This window comes from Poromitra crassiceps (genome assembly GCF_964638095.1).
Source record: "Poromitra crassiceps genome assembly, chromosome: 1".
Taxonomy (NCBI): Eukaryota; Metazoa; Chordata; class Actinopteri; order Beryciformes; family Melamphaidae; genus Poromitra; species Poromitra crassiceps.
This window is the reverse complement of record NC_139623.1, coordinates 73,549,842-73,570,354: the sequence shown is the minus strand read 5'-3', so window position 1 is coordinate 73,570,354 and position 20,513 is coordinate 73,549,842. Positions and strand designations below refer to the sequence as shown.

At 42.9% G+C, this 20,513-nt stretch overlaps 1 protein-coding gene across 1 annotated transcript in view; it reads right to left on the bottom strand.

Annotated features, from left to right (window-relative positions):
• hunk (hormonally up-regulated Neu-associated kinase) overlaps positions 1-20,513 on the bottom strand; it is a 29,428-nt gene that overhangs the window by 7,311 nt on the left and 1,604 nt on the right. Inside the window, exons 2-7 of the mRNA XM_083634782.1 lie at positions 15,480-15,772; positions 13,354-13,409; positions 9,160-9,295; positions 6,212-6,339; positions 2,717-2,843; positions 539-707 (exon numbers count right to left, since the gene is read on the bottom strand). Of these exons, the coding sequence (XP_083490908.1) occupies positions 539-707; positions 2,717-2,843; positions 6,212-6,339; positions 9,160-9,295; positions 13,354-13,409; positions 15,480-15,772 (909 nt within the window). The remainder of the gene's footprint in view (positions 1-538; positions 708-2,716; positions 2,844-6,211; positions 6,340-9,159; positions 9,296-13,353; positions 13,410-15,479; positions 15,773-20,513) is intronic.

Sequence of the window (20,513 nt, the reverse complement as noted above, 5' to 3'; positions counted from 1 at the left end):
CTGCTCCCTTTGGTCTTTGTATTTTAAATTGGGTTTCTTGTAGAGCCCGACCGATACTGGATTTTTGAGACCGATACCGATATTAGGGAGTAAAAGAAATTCTGATATCGATATATCGGAAGATATTCTTTTGTAGTATATCATACATAAACACATTTTTTGCAATGATCCCTCAAATATCAAACACTTGTGACAAAGACATGGAGGCAGGATATTTTACAGTTCAATAAAATAAGCAAAAATAAATAAACATTATCATCCAAAATTACATCAGTGCACTGAAACAGTAAATGTCACTAAGAATTAAAAAATTATATATATATATATATATATATATATATATATATATATATATATATATATATACTGTATATGTATATGTATATGTATATATATATATATATATATATGTGTGTGTGTGTGTGTGTGTGTGTGTGTGTGTGTGTGTGTGTGTGTGTGTGTGTGTGTGTGTGTGTGTGTGTGTGCAGGGGTTTTGAATGAGGTGCTGTAGTTGTCAGCTGGGATCCCCTCCCCTCACCCTGTATTCCTTGGAGAGTCTCTTCATCTTGTTGTTGAGCAGGAAGTAGACGGCCAGGGTGTGACAGGCACGGTTGGTGAGAACAGCACTCAGCACCTCGCTGTGCTTATAGCCCATCCTCTCCGTCATATGGAGCAGCACCATGTGGTTGATCTCCTCAATGTGGATCCTGAACACAGACAGGGGAGATGGAAGGAGAGACCGGGGGGTTAAAAAGCGCTTTGAAATGCTTTTATAGACCTTTTTTGGTCAGCTGACAGAAACCGGGCTCTCAGCTGTCAACTGTCAAACCTCCTGTTTACAACTTGCAGCAACCAGCAGCCAGGCGCTCTGGGAGAGCGCGCGCTGCCTCTTATCACTGATACAAATCAAGGGGTCCACCCGCTATGCACAAATCAAGTCAAAGAGGAAAAAGACGAGATCAACAAAAAGAAAACAACGCAATGGGCAGTTAACAGCAACACACTGAGAGACGTCCTTGTACAAAACATACCTGGACTCCAACATACTGAAAGCAGATAGTTTTCACTCTACTCCTGCCTCGCGCCATTTACGTCTTAAAGACCCGCAGACGTTAACGCAGAGAGTTCTCTCTGCATGTCACCACATACAGCCCCCGCTGCTCTGTGTTACTTCCTGAAACTCGATCGCTCTTAAATGTTAATATACTTGGCCAATACGTATCTATCATACAAAATAAAGCAAGCTGCCAAACGGTAATGTCTTCATTTAATGTAGAACGCAAAACATCGTTAAACCCGCATTCCTGTGATAAAGTTAACGTTTGAGTCGGCTTTAAAACGGAGGGTGGTGGAATAGTGGGAGGGACTATTTTATTTCGTGGAAGACTGATTTACAGTATGAATAACAGACATTTAGCCATTTAGATTGCTTTATTTATTACACATGGAAATATAAATGACTGGTCTTATTGTTTTGTTGGCAAGTGACCATGGTATAAGCGGGTTAATGCACTTCGAGGTGTACATTATCACTTTTTAAGGGACTTCGCGGAGGCAACCATCCTCGGCTTCGCCTCGGACGGTTCACGCCTCTCGCGTCGTCCCTTAAAAAGTGATAATGTACACCTCGTCGTACATTAACCCTTACATAAATGGTCGGGTGTCGGAGGGCACACTGTCCCATGCTTTTTGGTTTTGCCCTTCACTATCAGGATTCTGGGCCAAAATATTTGACTGGTACTCTAAGGCCTACAAAATAACCCTCCAACTGGAGGCGGAACTCGCCATCTTCGGCTGCTCGGAGTCCTCTTTGCTCCTCCCAACGGCCGTGCAGCAATCTCTGACACAGGGAATGACAGTTGCCAAGAAACTAATTTTGAAGGAATGGAAGTCCTCCTCCACCTTCTTTTCAGCTGTGGCTGACAGACATGATCTCAGTTATACATATGGAGAGACTCAGATTCCAGAGGACAAATTCTTTAAGGAAATTTTTTATTTGGGACCCGTTCCTGATCTATTTCGATCAGGCTAAAAGCGGTAATTGAGTTTCTTTTGGATCCTTTGCACACTATTTCTTTTTTTTATCGTTTTGTAAGCCATTTTTTTTATGACTGGTAGCACCATTTTTTAGCATTGTAATGTTGAATGTATGTATATACCGTATGTTTTTTATTTTCTTTTTTCCTGTTCTTGTTTTATTTTCTTTATGTTCTGAAAAAGTAAAATAAAATATAAAAAAACAACAACAAATCATCTATAAATGGACAATGAGATTTTCTTTCTCCTCTAGAAAACACAGCATACATTTCTCACATGATTCACAACCGGTGTCACTTTTAGTCTAGAATAGGCTATTAAAGAAAAGATTTGTTTTGGAATTATTTTGTGTTCTTTTTTTCTTGGGCAGCCCTCAATCCAATGTTGGGTCCCTAAATTGGCCCTCAGTCATCAAACCTTACATACTGTATAAACCCCTGCTTTATGGAAAGCCTCACATAACACAGTGCTGTTCAGAAAAGGACAAAGAAAAATACTGTTCAGTCTTTGCAGTAATATGTAGCTGATGGCTAACAACACCATTTGTATCCTTAAATGTCCTTCTGCGATGTTGATCCTCTAAGTTTATTATCGCGTATGATTTATTAAGTTCAATTCAAGTGTTTTGTGTGTGTGTGTGTGTGTGTGTGTGTGTGTGTGTGTGTGTGTGCGTCCTCACCTGTTCAGGTACGGCGCGCCTGTGTTTTTGTTGGCCAACTGTAGCCAGGAGTCGGCCATCACCTGGTGGATATTGGGCCGCTTGTTGGGGTCAGGCTCAAGAAGCTTCTTCAGGAGACAAATGGCAGCTGAAAAAGAAACAGAGAGGGAATACATAATAAACATTTGAAACAAATATTATAAAATATATGTTGACATACTGTAGGCTGCATTGAAACATTCTTATTACATTATACGTCTTTTATTTCATAAGTGTAACTGCTCTTTTATAGGACCGGATATGAAGCGTTTGCTCATCACAAAATGATTTATGAGTGCCACTTCCATGGAAGCGTGGGTGTGATGACAACTTGTTGTGGATTCAGCTTCAGGCAAAAAAATAATCCCAACAACAGAAGTGTAGCCAAACTGCCTGGGGGGTTGGCCTGTACTTTTCCACTGCTCTTTACTATCGGTACAGTGAATAGGAGTGGGACGCAAATGATTCAATTGCAGTCTTGATTACTTAGAGGCACAGAGTTTTATCTCACTGACTCATACTGGTCTATAGAGGCTATGTAGAATCAATAACCTGTCCCAATGCTAAATATTCAGTTAGTCTTGTGAATCTGTTGTAAATCTGCATGTGCATGTATATCGTTAGCCTACATAACTACAGATTCTATGCCTATAGAATGTAAACTGAAATTAAAGCTTGAACGTAAGTCTTGTCTTTTCTTTCTTTTTTTTCATAGTCATAAGCAACCTGATAGTGACTGACAGGTTCTATTACGTGTACATTTTGGCAAGATCCATTTGAGGCAAATGTCACTGTCAATTATGGATTAACAACCAACTGAATTCTTATGCTTGATTGACACGGAATGCTACCAAAGCCAGTTTAGTCAGTATGCCTCTTTGTACGTTCCATTTTGCACGTTTCCTTATTCCATGTGCACAATACATCTTTCCTCTCTCTGTTTTATCTGGCATATCTTGTGCCCAGTGCACGTACATAAGAGGGTCTAGTATTCGTATGGAGATTTAAATAAATAAATAAAAAATAAATAAAATAAAATAAAATAAAATAAAATAAAATAAAATAAAATAAAATAAAATAAAATAAAATTAAATGAAAATCTACAAATCAATCAATGAATATCCTGTTTTGAACTGTTTATACACCTTGTAGGGGAATTATTACCATAGGTTTGTCATTTAGTATCTCTAAAATATTAATGATGGACTTGTGTTACATAGAGAGCCAAAGTGAAACATCACGTCCTGCTTTCTACCTGTACCAGCGCTGCGAAAAATAGGAATGGCGGTGGACGGAGAATAAGGTTACATTTTTGATCCCGTTTGAATTGTGTCACGGGGTGCCAACGCTAATTTTGTAAATTTAAAACGTAACTTTGCATGTCAAGAAAGTCGCAGTCTGTCGCCAAACTGTTGCACTAGAAGTTATAAATCAGAAAGACTACATACACTGTCGCCTAAGTGATGTCACTTTCTCTACCGGCAAAGCTGAAGACCGGCGACATGCCACGAGCTTCCACGAGCTATGTAGTTTTTATACGAAACTAACCCCTACGTTTCAGTTTGACGACAAACTGTGACTTTCTTGACATGCAAAGTTATGTTTTAAATTGACAAAATTAGCGTTGGCACCCCGTGGCCCAATTCAAATGGAATCAAAAAAGTAACCTTATTCTCCGTCCACCGCCATTCATATTTTTCGCAGCGCTGGTACAGGGAGAAAGCAGGAAGTGACGTTTCACTTTGGCTCTCTATACAATTCATTACAAAGTACCTAAATACGTTTTTAATTTTCATCAAATTTAGTTTCATGTTATCAAAGTATTTGGCAACCCCCTCCCCCCCAAAATGGCTTGTTCAAAGGATTCTTGTTTTTTCCTCTCCTGCTTGGATACTGAGGGTCTAGAATTTGTACTGTACCATGCTACAATTACACCACTTAGCTCTTCCTTTAATGTTGCACATTCATTTATATGCCGTAGATCTGAGCATGAATGGTGTGATCTGTTTGATGTAGCGCTACTACAACAGTTCAAATTAGGCTTTTTTTTGTTGTTGTCTGCGAGGCACACGCCAATGCAGTAAGGGATCATTTGCATATAAGGTTTGAAAGGCATGATGAAACATAAACCTGTTTGCCAAAATGCGGTGAAGATGTTCCTCACAGAGGTGGTTGTGGTGGCTGGCACTGAACTGAACATGACACAGTCAACAGATGATCTGTTGCTCACACATGTTTATCACCATTGAGCCTTTTGATGTGCTGCATATGACTTGGACTGCACTGACTGCCTCATTTCTCACTGAACTCACTGTGCTGTTTGCTTGATTTCAGCTAAGGGTGATGTGTCTTTGTTCAAAAGTCAAAATGATCGAATAAAGACACAATTATTCCTTCATATAGGAACCCCTCACCAAAACATGCAATATCCTGGTTGCTAATGTGGTTCCTCCTCTGGTCGTTAAGGGCGCCTGTTCGGAAGGGAGGGAAACTGGTTGGAATAGCGTGAACCTCCCACGGGCTATGTCCTTCCCCTGTCAGGTGAAAAGAAGCGGCTGGCTAAAGGTCTCATTATGCTTTCCGCATCAGCAAGGAACGCAAGTGTCCGCGCGGAAAAGTGACGTCAAATCAGCAGACACGCCCGCAAGGCTCCGTGCGGATGGTTTTCGACCGGCCGTGCGCACGCCGAATTTTGTAACTACGCGGACGCGGATGGGCGGACAAAGTGGAGTTTTCAAGACTCGCGCTCAATTCCGCCTGTAGAAACCCACACAGAGTATACAAGCTCCACACGTTTCCTCGTCGGATTCCGTGTCTCTCATTTCCGTGCGGCCGGCCAAAGCGTCAAGCATATTCCAGGCTTAACTGCCCATGTCTCGGAAGAAGCATGGAGCCAGTTTCGGCTCTCCCCAGATCGGCAGATGGTGGAGTAGCAACCAGGGTAAATGAATTAAATTAGCACTAATGGGGGATAAAAATGGGATAAAAAAATCGAGAGAAAAAAAATACAATTATTATTATTATTTTTACGTGGCTGCCTATTCTTTATGTCGAGCTGCACGTCCAGTCTTTTTTAAGGTGGAATTGACCAAACAGCTCCTAAACTGTACTGCTGAAACAAGACAGTGAATGCAGTGAGAGCCATGTTCAGAGACAGGCAGCCAGCCAGTTGGACGGACAGACAGAAAGTCATGAGACAGTAATAAGGAAACAAACAAGGGCGTCCTTGATGAGTGATTAACGGGGAGTACTTGACACTGGTATTCAATTCTTCCCTGAGGGACGATCGTGTGCTGCTGTGCACGTGAATGAGTCGGTGTAAGTGCTTTGGAGGGTGTTTCTGTACAGCACATAGGCATTTGAATACTGTAGGTCATTGGAATGAATAAGCAGGTGTACAGGTGTTCCTAATAAAGTGCTCGGTGAGGGTAGTATTTACCTATATAAAGACAGGTGTGTGTTTGTGTGTGTATGTACCTGTAGAGAGGGAGGGAGGTAGAGGGTTCATCTCCTTGTCCACCATCTTCTGGTGCAGGGCTCGGAGACTGAAGGGTTCCACAGTGAAAGGCAGGTTTCCCGTCAACATGGCGTACATGTTCACCCCACTGGATAAGCAAAATACATACACACTTCAGATTCACTGGATAACCAAAATACATACACACTTCAGATTCACTGGATAAGCAAAATACATACACACTTCAGATTCACTGGATAAGCAAAATACATACACACTCCAGATTCACTGGATAACCAAAATACATACACACTTCAGATTCATGGATAACCAAAATACATACACACTTCAGATTCATGGATAACCAAAATACATACACACTTCAGATTCACTGGATAACCAAAATACATACACACTTCAGATTCACTGGATAACCAAAATACATACACACTTCAGATTCACTGGATAAGCAAAATACATACACACTTCAGATTCACTAGATAACCAAAATACATACACACTTCAGATTCACTGGATAACCAAAATACATACACACTTCAGATTCACTGGATAAGCAAAATACATACACACTTCAGATTCACTAGATAACCAAAATACATACACACTTCAGATTCATGGATAACCAAAATACATACACACTTCAGATTCACTGGATAACCAAAATACATACACACTTCAGATTCACTGGATAACCAAAATACATACACACTTCAGATTCACTGGATAACCAAAATACATACACACTTCAGATTCACTGGATAACCAAAATACATACACACTAGGGGTGTCACAATATATCGTCCCACGAAATTTCGCGATAGTAAAACGTCACGATATGTATCGTTGAGATGAAATCTCATATCGTGAAAAAAAAAAAAAAAAAAAAAAAAAAAAAAGTTTTTTTTTTTTTTTTTTTTCAAAAGTAGACAAAGAAACGTCTTTGTTTGTTGAAGTTCAATGTGCGGAAAGTAGTTCAGTTGAACAAGTCTCTGAAGAGACACATGAGAAGTTATACAGGAGAGAAACCATTCAATTGAGTTTCTGGCAAAACTGTTTACTTGACAGGAAAAACTGAAGATGCATAAAAAATAGACTAAGAAAAGTCTTGTTGTTTGAGTTTGAAGAAAAACTGAAGATGCATAATGAGAATTTATACTGCTGAGAAACCTTTTAGTTCAAAGTAAATCTAAGTGACGGTGTAACTCATTCTATTTCAAGATAAGCCTTATCTCCAATCTCATGTTTTTTCTAGTTGTTATTGTAATAACAATTTCCCACAACAGCATGTTTTGTATTTGTGCATTTCAAATAAAATACTACTTTTCCAGTCATATATTGTCATTATTCAAGTTTAAAAAAATATTGTTAAAATCGTATCGTATCGTATCGTTATCGTGAACCCAGTATCGTGATACGTATCGTATCGTGAACTGAGTGTATCGTGACACCCCTAATACACACTTCAGATTCACTGGATAACCAAAATACATACACACTTCAGATTCACTGGATAACCAAAATACATACACACTTCAGATTCACTAGATAACCAAAATACATACACACTTCAGATTCACTGGATAACCAAAATACATACACACTTCAGATTCACTAGATAACCAAAATACATACACACTTCAGATTCATGGATAACCAAAATACATACACACTTCAGATTCACTGGATAACCAAAATACATACACACTTCAGATTCACTGGATAACCAAAATACATACACACTTCAGATTCACTGGATAACCAAAATACATACACACTTCAGATTCACTGGATAACCAAAATACATACACACTTCAGATTCACTGGATAACCAAAATACATACACACTTCAGATTCACTGGATAACCAAAATACATACACACTTCAGATTCACTAGATAACCAAAATACATACACACTTCAGATTCACTGGATAACCAAAATACATACACACTTCAGATTCACTGGATAACCAAAATACATACACACTTCAGATTCACTGGATAACCAAAATACATACACACTTCAGATTCACTGGATAACCAAAATACATACACACTTCAGATTCACTGAATAACCAAAATACATACACACTTCAGATTCACTGGATAAGCAAAATACATACACACTCCAGATTCACTGGATAAGCAAAATACATACACACTTCAGATTCATGGATAACCAAAATACATACACACTTCAGATTCACTGGATAAGCAAAATACATACACACTTCAGATTCACTGGATAAGCAAAATACATACACACTCCAGATTCACTGGATAAGCAAAATACATACACACTTCAGATTCATGGATAACCAAAATACATACACACTTCAGATTCATGGATAACCAAAATACATACACACTTCAGATTCACTGGATAAGCAAAATACATACACACTCCAGATTCACTGAATAACCAAAATACATACACACTTCAGATTCACTGGATAAGCAAAATACATACACACTTCAGATTCACTGGATAACCAAAATACATACACACTTCAGATTCACTGGATAACCAAAATACATACACACTTCAGATTCACTGGATAACCAAAATACATACACACTTCAGATTCACTGGATAAGCAAAATACATACACACTTCAGATTCATGGATAACCAAAATACATACACACTTCAGATTCACTGAATAACCAAAATACATGCACACTTCAGATTCATGGATAGCCAAAATACATACACACTTCAGATTCACTGGATAACCAAAATACATACACACTTCAGATTCACTGGATAACCAAAATACATACACACTTCAGATTCACTGGATAACCAAAATACATACACACTTCAGATTCACTGGATAACCAAAATACATACACACTTCAGATTGGGATGCACTCAAATCACTATGAAAAAACATAAGATATCCAAATATGGTGATGCCACTGATATAATTCAAGAGGGGGAACTCACATGGACCAGACGTCCACCTTTGGCCCGTACTTCTTCCTGGACAGTAGTTCTGGGGCGGCGTAGGCCGGGCTGCCACACTGGGTGCTGAACGGGTCCGAATAACCCAGGATGCCGGCACAGTTACTCAGGCCAAAATCTGAAGGACAGGAGAGGCAGGGTGAGTGTTTGTGTCTGGGTTTATGGCCTTCGTATCTGCCTGATTGAAATACGCTCTTTCAACAAAGAGCATTTCTTTCTATTTTCACACAACTAGAGGTCTGAATCAAGAGTATGAGATCTAACATGGTCGCCGGTGCTAGAATGGATCTGCCGGAGGGACGCCTCTGCCTCTGATTGACAGCCTGATATTTTACCCTAACCTTAACTAATCGTCAACTCAGCCAATCATGACTCTTTGTGCCTAAATCCAACCTCCTCCGGCCGATCCATTCTAGAACCAACCATCAAACATTTTCTCGAAAATAAAATAAAATGTAGTATCATGATGGCTCTCCCTACATTTATAGGTCTTTTTTTCTAGTCCCTGACCTACATTTGTCAAAAATAAATGTTTAATTATATAAATACAACAGCCGTGTATTTTTCCTTATTGCGATTTGATCTAGCTGACTTTTTCTCGAAGGGTGTTAAGACCCAATTTCTGCACATGAATTAAGATTTCTTCTGTTTTCCCCCTCTAGCTTAATACAATATTTTTGAATGTAGGTGATGTAGATTCTGATATATGGGATGTTGTATCTGATATTATGTTTATACATGTATGTATGTTTGATATTTTTGAACTATGGCTTTTGTATTACTGCCCCCCCTTCCCCAATGTACCTGTTTCTATGTACTTTATCGAACTGTTAATTATTTTTGGATGTTTATCACCCTGAGTGGTTTGGATGGTTAACCACACCTGGCATCATAGAGCTCATCAGCCTATGGGTGCATGATGTATGAATAATATGGGTGTTGTTTCCATTTTTCAAACATTTTGACTTGACGAAGATCCAAGTAGGATCGAAACGTTAAAGTCATTATTGCACTTTTGTGGCATGGAGCAAGTGTGCAGGCATTACCCCTTCTTTCTTCATCTCTGCCTACCCATCACACTTAAGGTCATTAAGTGAATGGCCTCGCCACACAAACAGAAGCAGATCGACACTATGGTGAGAGCTCGTTAGGGTCTTAACGGGATATTGGATTTCGCTTAACTCCGCACCACATGTGTGGGACAACGTGACACTCTACCTTCCTGCTCTCCTTGTCCTACTCGCTCTGCTCTAACCAGTGTTGGTTGGGAGGGTTACTTTTAAAACATATTCCACTTACAGATTACTGAATACATGCCCTGAAAATGTCATTTGTAACATATTATTCTAAATACTTTGGAATACGTTTGGAAATCTTCAAAATCGTCATGCTGAGCCAATTTATCTGTGTGACTGACACTCTGAATGTAATTAACACTTTGCTTACATGGATGGATTACTAAATGGGCCAACCGGGCACAGGTCCAGGGGCCCCTGAGCCAAAGCCTGATACATGATGATGCTGCAACTAACTTTACATTTACCCTTTAGCAGTAGCCTAAAGCTCTGTATTATTGTCCAAAGGCTTTGTGATGCTTTACCAAGACCCCAAAATGTTGTTTTCCACTCCTGATCTGTCAGACTAGGGCCCACTGACTCATACACCATGCAGCTGCGGTGTGGCTATACGTCGATTTTGGAGCATTGCAGGCAATCGGAGGCATTTTGCACTTTAAAATATGTGTTTTAGAATAATGTGAATTTTAGAGCAAATAAAACAAAACAAACAAAGTAATCCCTTAAACTAAGCTATTTTTAAAGACAGTAAGGGCCCTATCGTCGCAACGGCGGTAATTTTGCGTCAGCGCCCGTTTTGCGCTGGAATAGCGCCGCGCAAAGCCCTAATTGTGGGCGTGTCGGCCCGCTGCGCTTCACCTCGTCATCTCGGCGCAAACCTCCATAGGCGTGTTTATGCCCATAATAACAGGATTCACAAGGTGAGATCACTCCCCTTAAAAGCCAAAGCGTCACCGCCTTCTTTCTTGCTGAGAGCAAGCAGAGAAACAGAGAGAGAGAGAAAAGAGAGAGAGAGAGAGAGAGAGAGAGAGAGAGAGAGAGGAGGGGGGGAGAGAACGAGAGAGGGAAGAGAGAGAGGGCCGCCGCGCAATTACGCAGTGATGTCCCATGGGTCGGTGCCCTGGGTGTTTTGGGGCGGCCATGGGGCTCACAGGGTGGGGAGAGCCAACTTGGCACAACACCGTCACAACTTTCTCAAAAGCAATCTACTGTTACCTCACACCACAAAGCTGTATGGTCGGGAATTATGTAGCCTAATAAAACCATGACAAACTCATTCTAATTTTTAAATCAAGGTGTGTTTTTTCTGCAATGTAGGCTATAGTTGAAAATCAACGTGGCATTCCGAGGAGAGAAGAGTGTGTGCAGGCGTCCATGCCGTGCGTAAAATGTATCCAAGCAAGGGGCACGGTGGCTCAGTGGTAGAGCTGTCGCCTCACAGTCAGAAGGTCCTGAGTTCGATTCTCGCCTGGGACACTGTGGGCGCTGTGGTTGTGTTCCCCCCATATCTTCAGTGCCTACTGCCCAGGTGGGGTATCTCGTCGTAAGGGCCTTTCTCTCTGTGTGGAGTTTGCATGTTCTCCCCGTGCTCCCCCAGGGGGTTCCTCCGTATATAACCCCCCCACCAAAAACATGCAGAAGATCAGATCGTCATCGTCATCCGACCAGTGACGACAACACCCGAAGTTGGTCCCCGGGCGCTGTACGAGAAAGCGACCACTGCTCCTGGCCTGCCCTCCGGAGGAAAGGACATGCCTGGATGGGTTAAATGCAGAGGACACTTTTCACCGGCCACCGTCAGCATGAGTGTGTTGTGGCCGCATGCATGTGTTGTGGTGTTCGTGTGACAATAAAAGACGGGGCTTGTCCCGTTACGAGAGTTTTTTTATTTTTTATTTCCTGCACTGCCCGGAGAATACTGTCTGCGCTCAGGCGTACGCCTGGTGTAGTGGGGGGGGTTTTGCGCTAAGACCAGCTATTTGGTGGCGTTAAAATTGAGAGCACCCAAGGCTATTTTTTCTAACCCATTGCGCTGGAACGCCTATTTTGGCATGGTCAACGCCCAAACCTCTCTTTGCGCTCGGAACATACCAACGGTATCTTCATCAGAGTGCAAAATGACACTTGCGGGAGGGAGATGATAGGCTAGAGCAGTGATACTCAACTTGCGGCCCCGGGGCCAGATGCGGCCCTCGATAGGGTGTAGAGTGGCCCTCCGACCATTTTCTAATTCACAATGAAAACTAATAAAGTCTGACTCGGCTCCAGCAAAACTTTCAAATATCGCAGCCTGCTTTGCTTGCCACCCAGGCACTTATAGGTTATACTTAACTAACTTAACCTAACTAATCTAAGTATCCTGTGTGCACAAAGTAGACCTGTTTGGTTACTTTTCTTTTTGAGAGAGATCCTTTATTGATTTGTTTGGCAAGAGGGTTTACTCTGAACATCATTTGAGAACTGAACTCAATTGAAGTGAAGAGCCTGAATGTCTAACTTTTGTTATTTATTGTTTTCATTATACAGGCACCTGCAATACACTGGATATTGTGTTTGCTTTCTCACTCTGATTATTGCTTGTTTACATTCTGCTTGGTGGTTCAGATTTATGCTATGTGGTTTCATTCCGGTTGGCACCCCAAAAACCTACAATCCACTAAAGAAAAATTATTAATATTATTAAGGTTAATTTATTAACTGGACCCTGGCATCCTGTCACTTTGCAAAAGTGGCCCCCGGGCAAAGCAAGTTGAGTACCCCTGGGCTAGAGGGCCACGGACACGCCTGGGCCACGCCTACACCTGTGTCTGGACGGTGGAGGCAGATGATAGCTTAAGACGCTGGGAAGATAGCAATAAGAGGCGCGCAAACGGCAGCGCAAACGATAGCGCCGTACGACAATAGGGCCCTAAGTGTATTCAGAATACATATTTTCTTGTATTTTAAATAGATGTTACTCTGTTACTCCCTGAGCCTTTTTTTCTCAGTTCACTGGTTAAATCCTTATCTCGCTCTCTGCTGTGGGAATGGACCCCTGTGGATCGACTATCCTTCAGAAAGCCGATGTGAGCTGGGCGAATGCGAGGGGCTATTGAGTTACCTATGAGCTTGATGTTGTCCTGTGCATCCAGCAGAAGGTTTTCAATCTTCAGGTCCCTGCAAGACACAAGAGACAGAGATATGTCAATGCTCTGCACTGCTTTACATTAGATCACTTATCAAACCACTCATCATCATACAATGCACAAGCAGGGTGGGAGGGTGAAGGGGAGGTTAGTGGGTGACCACCCCCCCGACAAAATTGGGAGGGGTGGAGTCCACCCCCGCCACCCCCCCAATGCATACACACACACACACACACACACACACACACACACACACACACCCTTGCAATGTGGGTCACGCTGGCTGATTTTCAGGATCTATTGTGTGCCTCACATGTCCCCAGTCTTATAAATCCTGTTATACAGTTATCTCCATGGGCCATCTCACCATCTCACCATGCATCGCTCTCAATACCACACAAACTGAGTTCCCAGGCTTTGAGCGTGACGGAGAATAGCAAAGCTCTTGGGAAAGCTTTGTGAATTGAAATAAAAGGGTTATTTTAGTCTAGGAAATTGACTGAGAGATACAGCATTATTTTGTTTTCCTCGAAGTCAAAGTTGATGACATTTGATGATAGTGCTGAAGTATTTCTGAGAAACAAATGTATTTGCTTAAATGTATTTGCTCAGTGAAGGGTAAGCCAAACCCCTTCCATCAAATAGTATAATATTAGTCATGAAATAATAATGTAAGTGTTCTGTGGGAAAGCACATCAGACTCATCAGACTCATCAGCCATTGAGTCCATGGCTCCGGACATGTGGATTAGTAATGTGCACAATAAGGGCTTAACCCACACTTGTGTGAAAGGGGATCATGTCTGCCTCAGAGATCTTCTAGTCAGCTTGACCCTACAAACAGCTAGACATGGCATATGTCAATCCTTTGCTGAGACGTTTAAACTAATGATACTGGTAAGCACTGGAGATCAGAGTGTGTGTGTACTGTATGTTTGTTTGTTTGCGTCTGTCTGCCTTCGGCATTTGTCAGCCTTAAAGTCAAACTGAACCCAAAAATGACTTTTCTTTTCTTTTAGTTCAAATACCTGGGTATGCAGTGCACCTATTTAATAATGTATGCAAAAAAAAATCACAAAAATCTAATTTCTTTAGTTTTTCACACTTTTTCACATCAAAAGTTCATTTTTCAAGATTTCATTGATAACAGTAATCTACAGTTTGCTGACGTCACCTAGTACAATCAAATTTCTACCCCATTTCAACCAATCATATCACGACATGCAGCTGTCAATCAAATCTTCATTTTAGGATAATTTTCTCTTCCAAATGAAGTAGAAAATGGCACCTAGTGCCTGTCATCTGGCAGAATTCCTATCCCATAAACTAACTAGTAACTTGGCCAATTGTTAGAAACATGAACAAAAAACAAAAACTATAATCTCTAAGAATGCAAAGAAATGTAACTGGCTCGTTAAAACGCGCATTCCAGGGATATCGTATTTACAGAAATAGTGTAAAAGGCGCACTTTTGAGAGCGTGGTTGTCAGGGGTCTGCCCTCGGAGATTCCAGGCGGGCGGGCAGCACCCATGCATCTGATTGTCCGCTCGCTCCGCACGAAGCAGCTGGCTCCCTGGTACTCCGCGTAGCACGACAACACGCTGAATCCCACTCGATTTGTGGGTGGAACACGCCATGATTGACCAATGCCAAAGCCAGTCGACAGAATTGTCAAATCAAATCATGATGCCTAGTCCAATGTCCTCAGTGCCTACGGCAGTGCCTTTCTGTGTGGAGTTTGCATGTTCTCCCCGTGCTCCTCTGGGGTTTCCTCCAGATAAGAACCCACACTAAAAACATCATGTAGATGTGGAGATAACAGGAGAGAGTGAAAGCTATGACCAAGTATATGCACTACATTCTCTCCTTGGGCTAACTTCCAGTCATTGAAATCATAGTGAAATTGTTGAGGATAATTTATAATAATTAATTTGATAATTTGATAAATTATCCTCAACAAAATCACACAATGTCTCATTTTGCTGGGGGCTCCCCTAGGGACCTCCTCGTCAAGCTGACGTTCGAGTATGTATGTCTAGCCTCAACTGGTATGTTGTAGTATGTTTCAGCCTCTAGTATGTTTGTGCCCCCTCCTCCTCACCTGTGCACCACCCCGGCCCTGTGCAAGTGCTCCACGGCCATCACCAGCTGCCGCACGTGCTTCTGCGTCTCCCTCTCGTCCAGGCGCTTCTTGTCGTAGATGCGGTTCATGAGGTTCCCGCCGGGACACAGCTCCATCACCAGGTAGTAGCTGTTCTCCGTCTCCAGGATGTCCAGCAGCTGCGTGATGTTGGGATGACGGATCATCTGCTGGATGTGGCCCTCCCGTCGCAGGTTCTTGGTCACGTACGAGTCCTTCTTGGCCTTTCGCTTGTCGATCACTTTCACCGCCACCTTGGGAGGATTCGGGGAGGAAAGACGAGAGAGAACAGAGGAGATGGGGGAGAGAGAATAAAAGAGAGTGAAGGAGGAGAGGGTGTTATTTTAGCCAGCAAGAGTTTGACTTTTGAACCTTGTGAGATATGATATTGTGAAGAATCCCCCAGTGGAGAATAGAGCACTGCTGTAGCTCAGTGGGATGTATGGGAGGGAGAGGGAGAGTTGTAGTGGAACAGGTGATGGGCTGGTCAGTCTTCATTGCGAGGGAGTCGACACTGACCTCTCCCTCGCAGCTGCTCCCAATGTGGAGCAAACCCAGGCGCTCTCAGTCACTATAGGACCCTACGGCTATGTGTGTGTGTGTGTGTGTGTGTGTGTGTGTGTGCATAGCCAAGTGTGTGTTGGAGGGGTTTACTGAACTGAACCACCATAAACCGGGGGGAAAGCAAATGTTACCCTATCTCTCACGCAGGCACTGAGGCCAAATGGGCCGTTAATATCCCCCCTCCCCCCATTTGCCACATAGTCGCCGTTATAACAAGACAAACACAGTCGAGGAGCGGCGACAAATGTACGCCAGAGTGAGTGTGAGGTGGAGTGAGTGTGAGGCGGAGTGAGTGTGAGGTGGAGTGAGTGTGAGGCGGAGTGAGTGTGAGGCGGAGTGAGTGTGAGGTGGAGTGAGTGTGAGGTGGAGTGAGTGTGAGGCGGAGTGAGTGTGAGGCGGAGTGAGTGTGAGGCGGAGTGAGTGTGAGGCGGGCTAAATTAGCGCTAGGCGTGGGCCGGTTTCTGCTTTCACGGTATATTTGAAAAAGTCACGGTTCTGAAACCACCTAATATGTCTCGCCGTACCATTCCGATGGTATCGGCTGCTTTTGACTGGCATTACTTTTTCTTTTTTACCCAGAGATTTTTACAATAACACATTTTAGAGGTGCGCGATAATGTGATACCATGAAACCATGAGGTTCTCAGTTCTCACACCGGCACATGCCTAATTATGGCCCGGCCCGCTCATTTTCCACCGACAGATTCCCTCAACTTTCATATCCCAGCTTCACAGAAGAAGAAACTCATATCCCAGCTTCACAGAAGAAGAAACTCATATCCCAGCTTCACAGAAGAAGAAACTCATATCCCAGCTTCACAGAAGAAGAAACTCACAGAATCTCCACATAAGTCGCAATTCATCTAATCTGTACCCCCCCCCCCCCCCCCCCCCCCCCGCCCCACTCCCTGATTCACACAAATTCACCTGACAAACTTTATGTCCTCTGCACACACACATCTCAAACACCTGACGTCCCTCTTTAGCTGATTACACTTGAATAGATAGCAGCGATGTAGCCGGCGTCGTCCGTCGCACGCATCGCCTTCCCTTCCATTAATGTGAGTTCAAGAGCATGGCTTCCCTAGCTCGCAAATCATCTCAAGGAGAGAGCACAGACACAATAAGGCATAAGCAGTCGAACTCATCACCATATCCATTAGAGTAATGATGAGGGACAGAGTGGGTGTGATGATGGTGGTGTGCATGTTCTCCTCTCTTCCCTGTCCTTCACCCTCCTTTCAGCTCTAATAATTCATTCATGCCTAAAAAGCCTTTTTTGCACTAGCTAATTCATATCAGTGTGTGTGTGTGTGTGTGTGTGTGTGTGTGTGTGTGTGTGTGGGTTAGGGCTAGCACTAGCTAATTCATATCAGTGTGTGTGTGTGTGTGTGTGTGTGTGTGTGTGTGTGTGTGTGGGTTAGGGCTAGCACTAGCTAATTCATATCAGTGGCTGTGTGTGGGTTAGGGCTAGCACTAGCTAATTCATATCAGTGGCTGTGTGTTAGGGCTAGCACTAGCTAATTCATATCAGTGGCTGTGTGTGGGTTAGGGCTAGCACTAGCTAATTCATATCAGTGTGTGTGTGTGTGTGTGGGTTAGGGCTAGCACTAGCTAATTCATATCAGTGGCTGTGTGTGGGTTAGGGCTAGCACTAGCTAATTCATATCAGTGGCTGTGTGTTAGGGCTAGCACTAGCTAATTCATATCAGTGGCTGTGTGTGGGTTAGGGCTAGCACTAGCTAATTCATATCAGTGTGTGTGTGTGTGTGTGGGTTAGGGCTAGCACTAGCTAATTCATATCAGTGGCTGTGTGTATGGGTTAGGGCTATAGGGATGGGGATCATTACATTTGATTTATATTGATAGGCTACTGCTTAACAATCCGAGTCTTTTCTACTATTGGAAAGACGAGGCAACAATAAATTCTTAAAGTCGAAGTGAACCGGAGGCGAATGCAATAGCACGAGCGTCGGAGACTGAAAACAAATTGAGAGGCGGACCATATATGGTTTGATTTGACAATTCTGTCAACTGGCTTTGGCATTGGTCAATCATGGCGTGTTCCACCCCCAAATCAAGTGGGATTCACCGTGTTGTCGTGCTACGCGAGTGGGATCCGCGGAGTACCAGGCAGCCACTTGCTTCGTGCGGAGCGAGCGGACAATCCGATGCATGGGTGCTGCCCACCCGCCGGAAATCTCCGAGGGGAGAACCCTGACTACCACGCTCTCAAGCGCGCGCCTTTTACGCTATTTCTGTAAATACGATATCCCTGGAATGCGTGTTTTAACGAGCCAGTTACATTTCTTTGCATTCTTAGAGATTATAGTTTTTGTTTTTTGTTCATGTTTCATGCAATTGGCCAAGTTAGTAGTTAGTTTATGGGATAGGAATTCTACCAGATGACAGGCACTAGGCGCCATTTTCTACTTCATTTGGAAGAGAAAATTATCCTGAAATGAAGATTTGATTGACAGCTGCATGTCGTGATTGGTTGAAATGGGGTAGAAATTTGATATTACTAGGTGATGTCAGCAAACTGTACATTACTGTTATCAATGAAATCTTGAAAAATGAACTTTTGATGTGAAAAAGTGTGAAAAACTAAAGGAATTAGATTTTTGTGATTTTGTTTGCATACATTATTAAATAGGTGCACTGAATACCCAGGTATTTGAACTAAAAGAAAAGAAAAGTCATTTTTGGGTTCAGCTCGACTTTAACAGAACCTGTATTGCTTTTATTGCTTAACTGTGAGTCTGTGACTGTTTGAGTTCTGAACAGAATGAAATGTACCCAGCCTGGTGAGGCAATTCAATCCAATTCTTCTTCGTTTAGTTTAACGGCGGTTGGCAGACAATTCAATTGAATTCAAACACTTTATTAGACAATTGATGTATGTTTGTGTGCATCAGTCATTTGAGGTCAATGACATGACTCTCATCCCTCGAGACATAACGTTACGTTATAGGACCCCGCTAGTCTCAATAGCAGTATCGCTTTAGATTTTCACGTTTTTGAGAAATGATTGATCGATACCAAGTGATTACCAGGTCTCGATCCCCACCCCCTCGATAGGGCTGGACGATAATTCAATATTATCATTTAGTGGGACTATATTGTGATGATATGGTGATTTTAGCATATCGAGACAATTCTGCTGTCTGAACTGATGAGAAGAAGCAAATTTAATTTAGAAACTCAGACAACATGAAGTACGGTAGGAATATTATGTGAAAATTGCAGTTTAGTTTGACGTCACACTAAACATTGCCATTCAGTTCAATATGATGAACTTGATTATTTCATGTGATTTTGCTGATGTGATCCATATCGTCATATACTGTATATATATCGATATAAAGAAAAATCCTTATCGTGATATTGATTTCAACCATATTATCGTCCAGCCCTAGTGAGTGTGCGCTGAGCAGTCACAATAGACGACCCCTGTTTACGCCAGGCGGTGTGGGTGAGAGAAGGGGGAGCACTGTATTTACAGTATAGGCTATATGAGGATAGGGGGGGGTGGGGCTCCAGAGGGGGGAGGGGTGCGCCCAGCCGGGGGGGGGGGGGGGGGGGGGGGGGGTTTCTGGGGGATTCAGTTGTTTATCAGGCTCTCCTCAGACAGAAAGGGGGGGGGGGTGTTTACGGGGGGAAAGTGGGTTACAGACATCAAAACACGTCCATATGACCTCCCCGGGACACCCCTTCAATCCCCTGCATCGCTCGCCTCCAATTATCTCTACAACACCCCCCTGCCCCATCCCACTGCCCACTGCTCTCAGTCAGGCAGGCTGACTTTCTAGTGATGCTAAAAAAGATCTGTGTCCTCTATTTCTTTGCCCCCCTACCTACCTACCTACCTACCCTATTGCTTGAATAAACTCACTGCTGCCTCCTCTCTCCCCTAGTGCCTGTTGGGTTGAACCATGTAGCACATGGAGAGGAGAGGAGGGGGGGGGGGGTTGTCAGAGGCATGTGCTGTGCTCCGCTGCCTGTGTGATTGCCCAGGGTTTGCATCATCCTCCACAAAGAGAGTGAAGAGGGAAGGATTGGGAAGAGGAGTGCTTTCTATTCGCTTCACAGCAACAGTGGTGGGGCAAATGGAGGAATGTGGGGGGGTAGACGTAAGATGAGCTAATCCTTAAATTATGTGAAATAAGAATTTCAAGTCACACATACACAGTGACACACATATGAACAGACAGACAGACGGACGGACAGACAGACAGACAGACAGACAGACAGACAGACAGACAGACAGACAGGTATGAACACATAGGGAATAAGGGGGGTGCTTGTTTTTCCCATATGCAAATGTACTGGCTACTCCTCAAAAAGCCTGGAGAGAGAGAGACAAAGGCAAACAGTGGCCAATGGCGGCTGATATCAAAGCCCTGTGCTGGCGGAATCATAATGAGACTG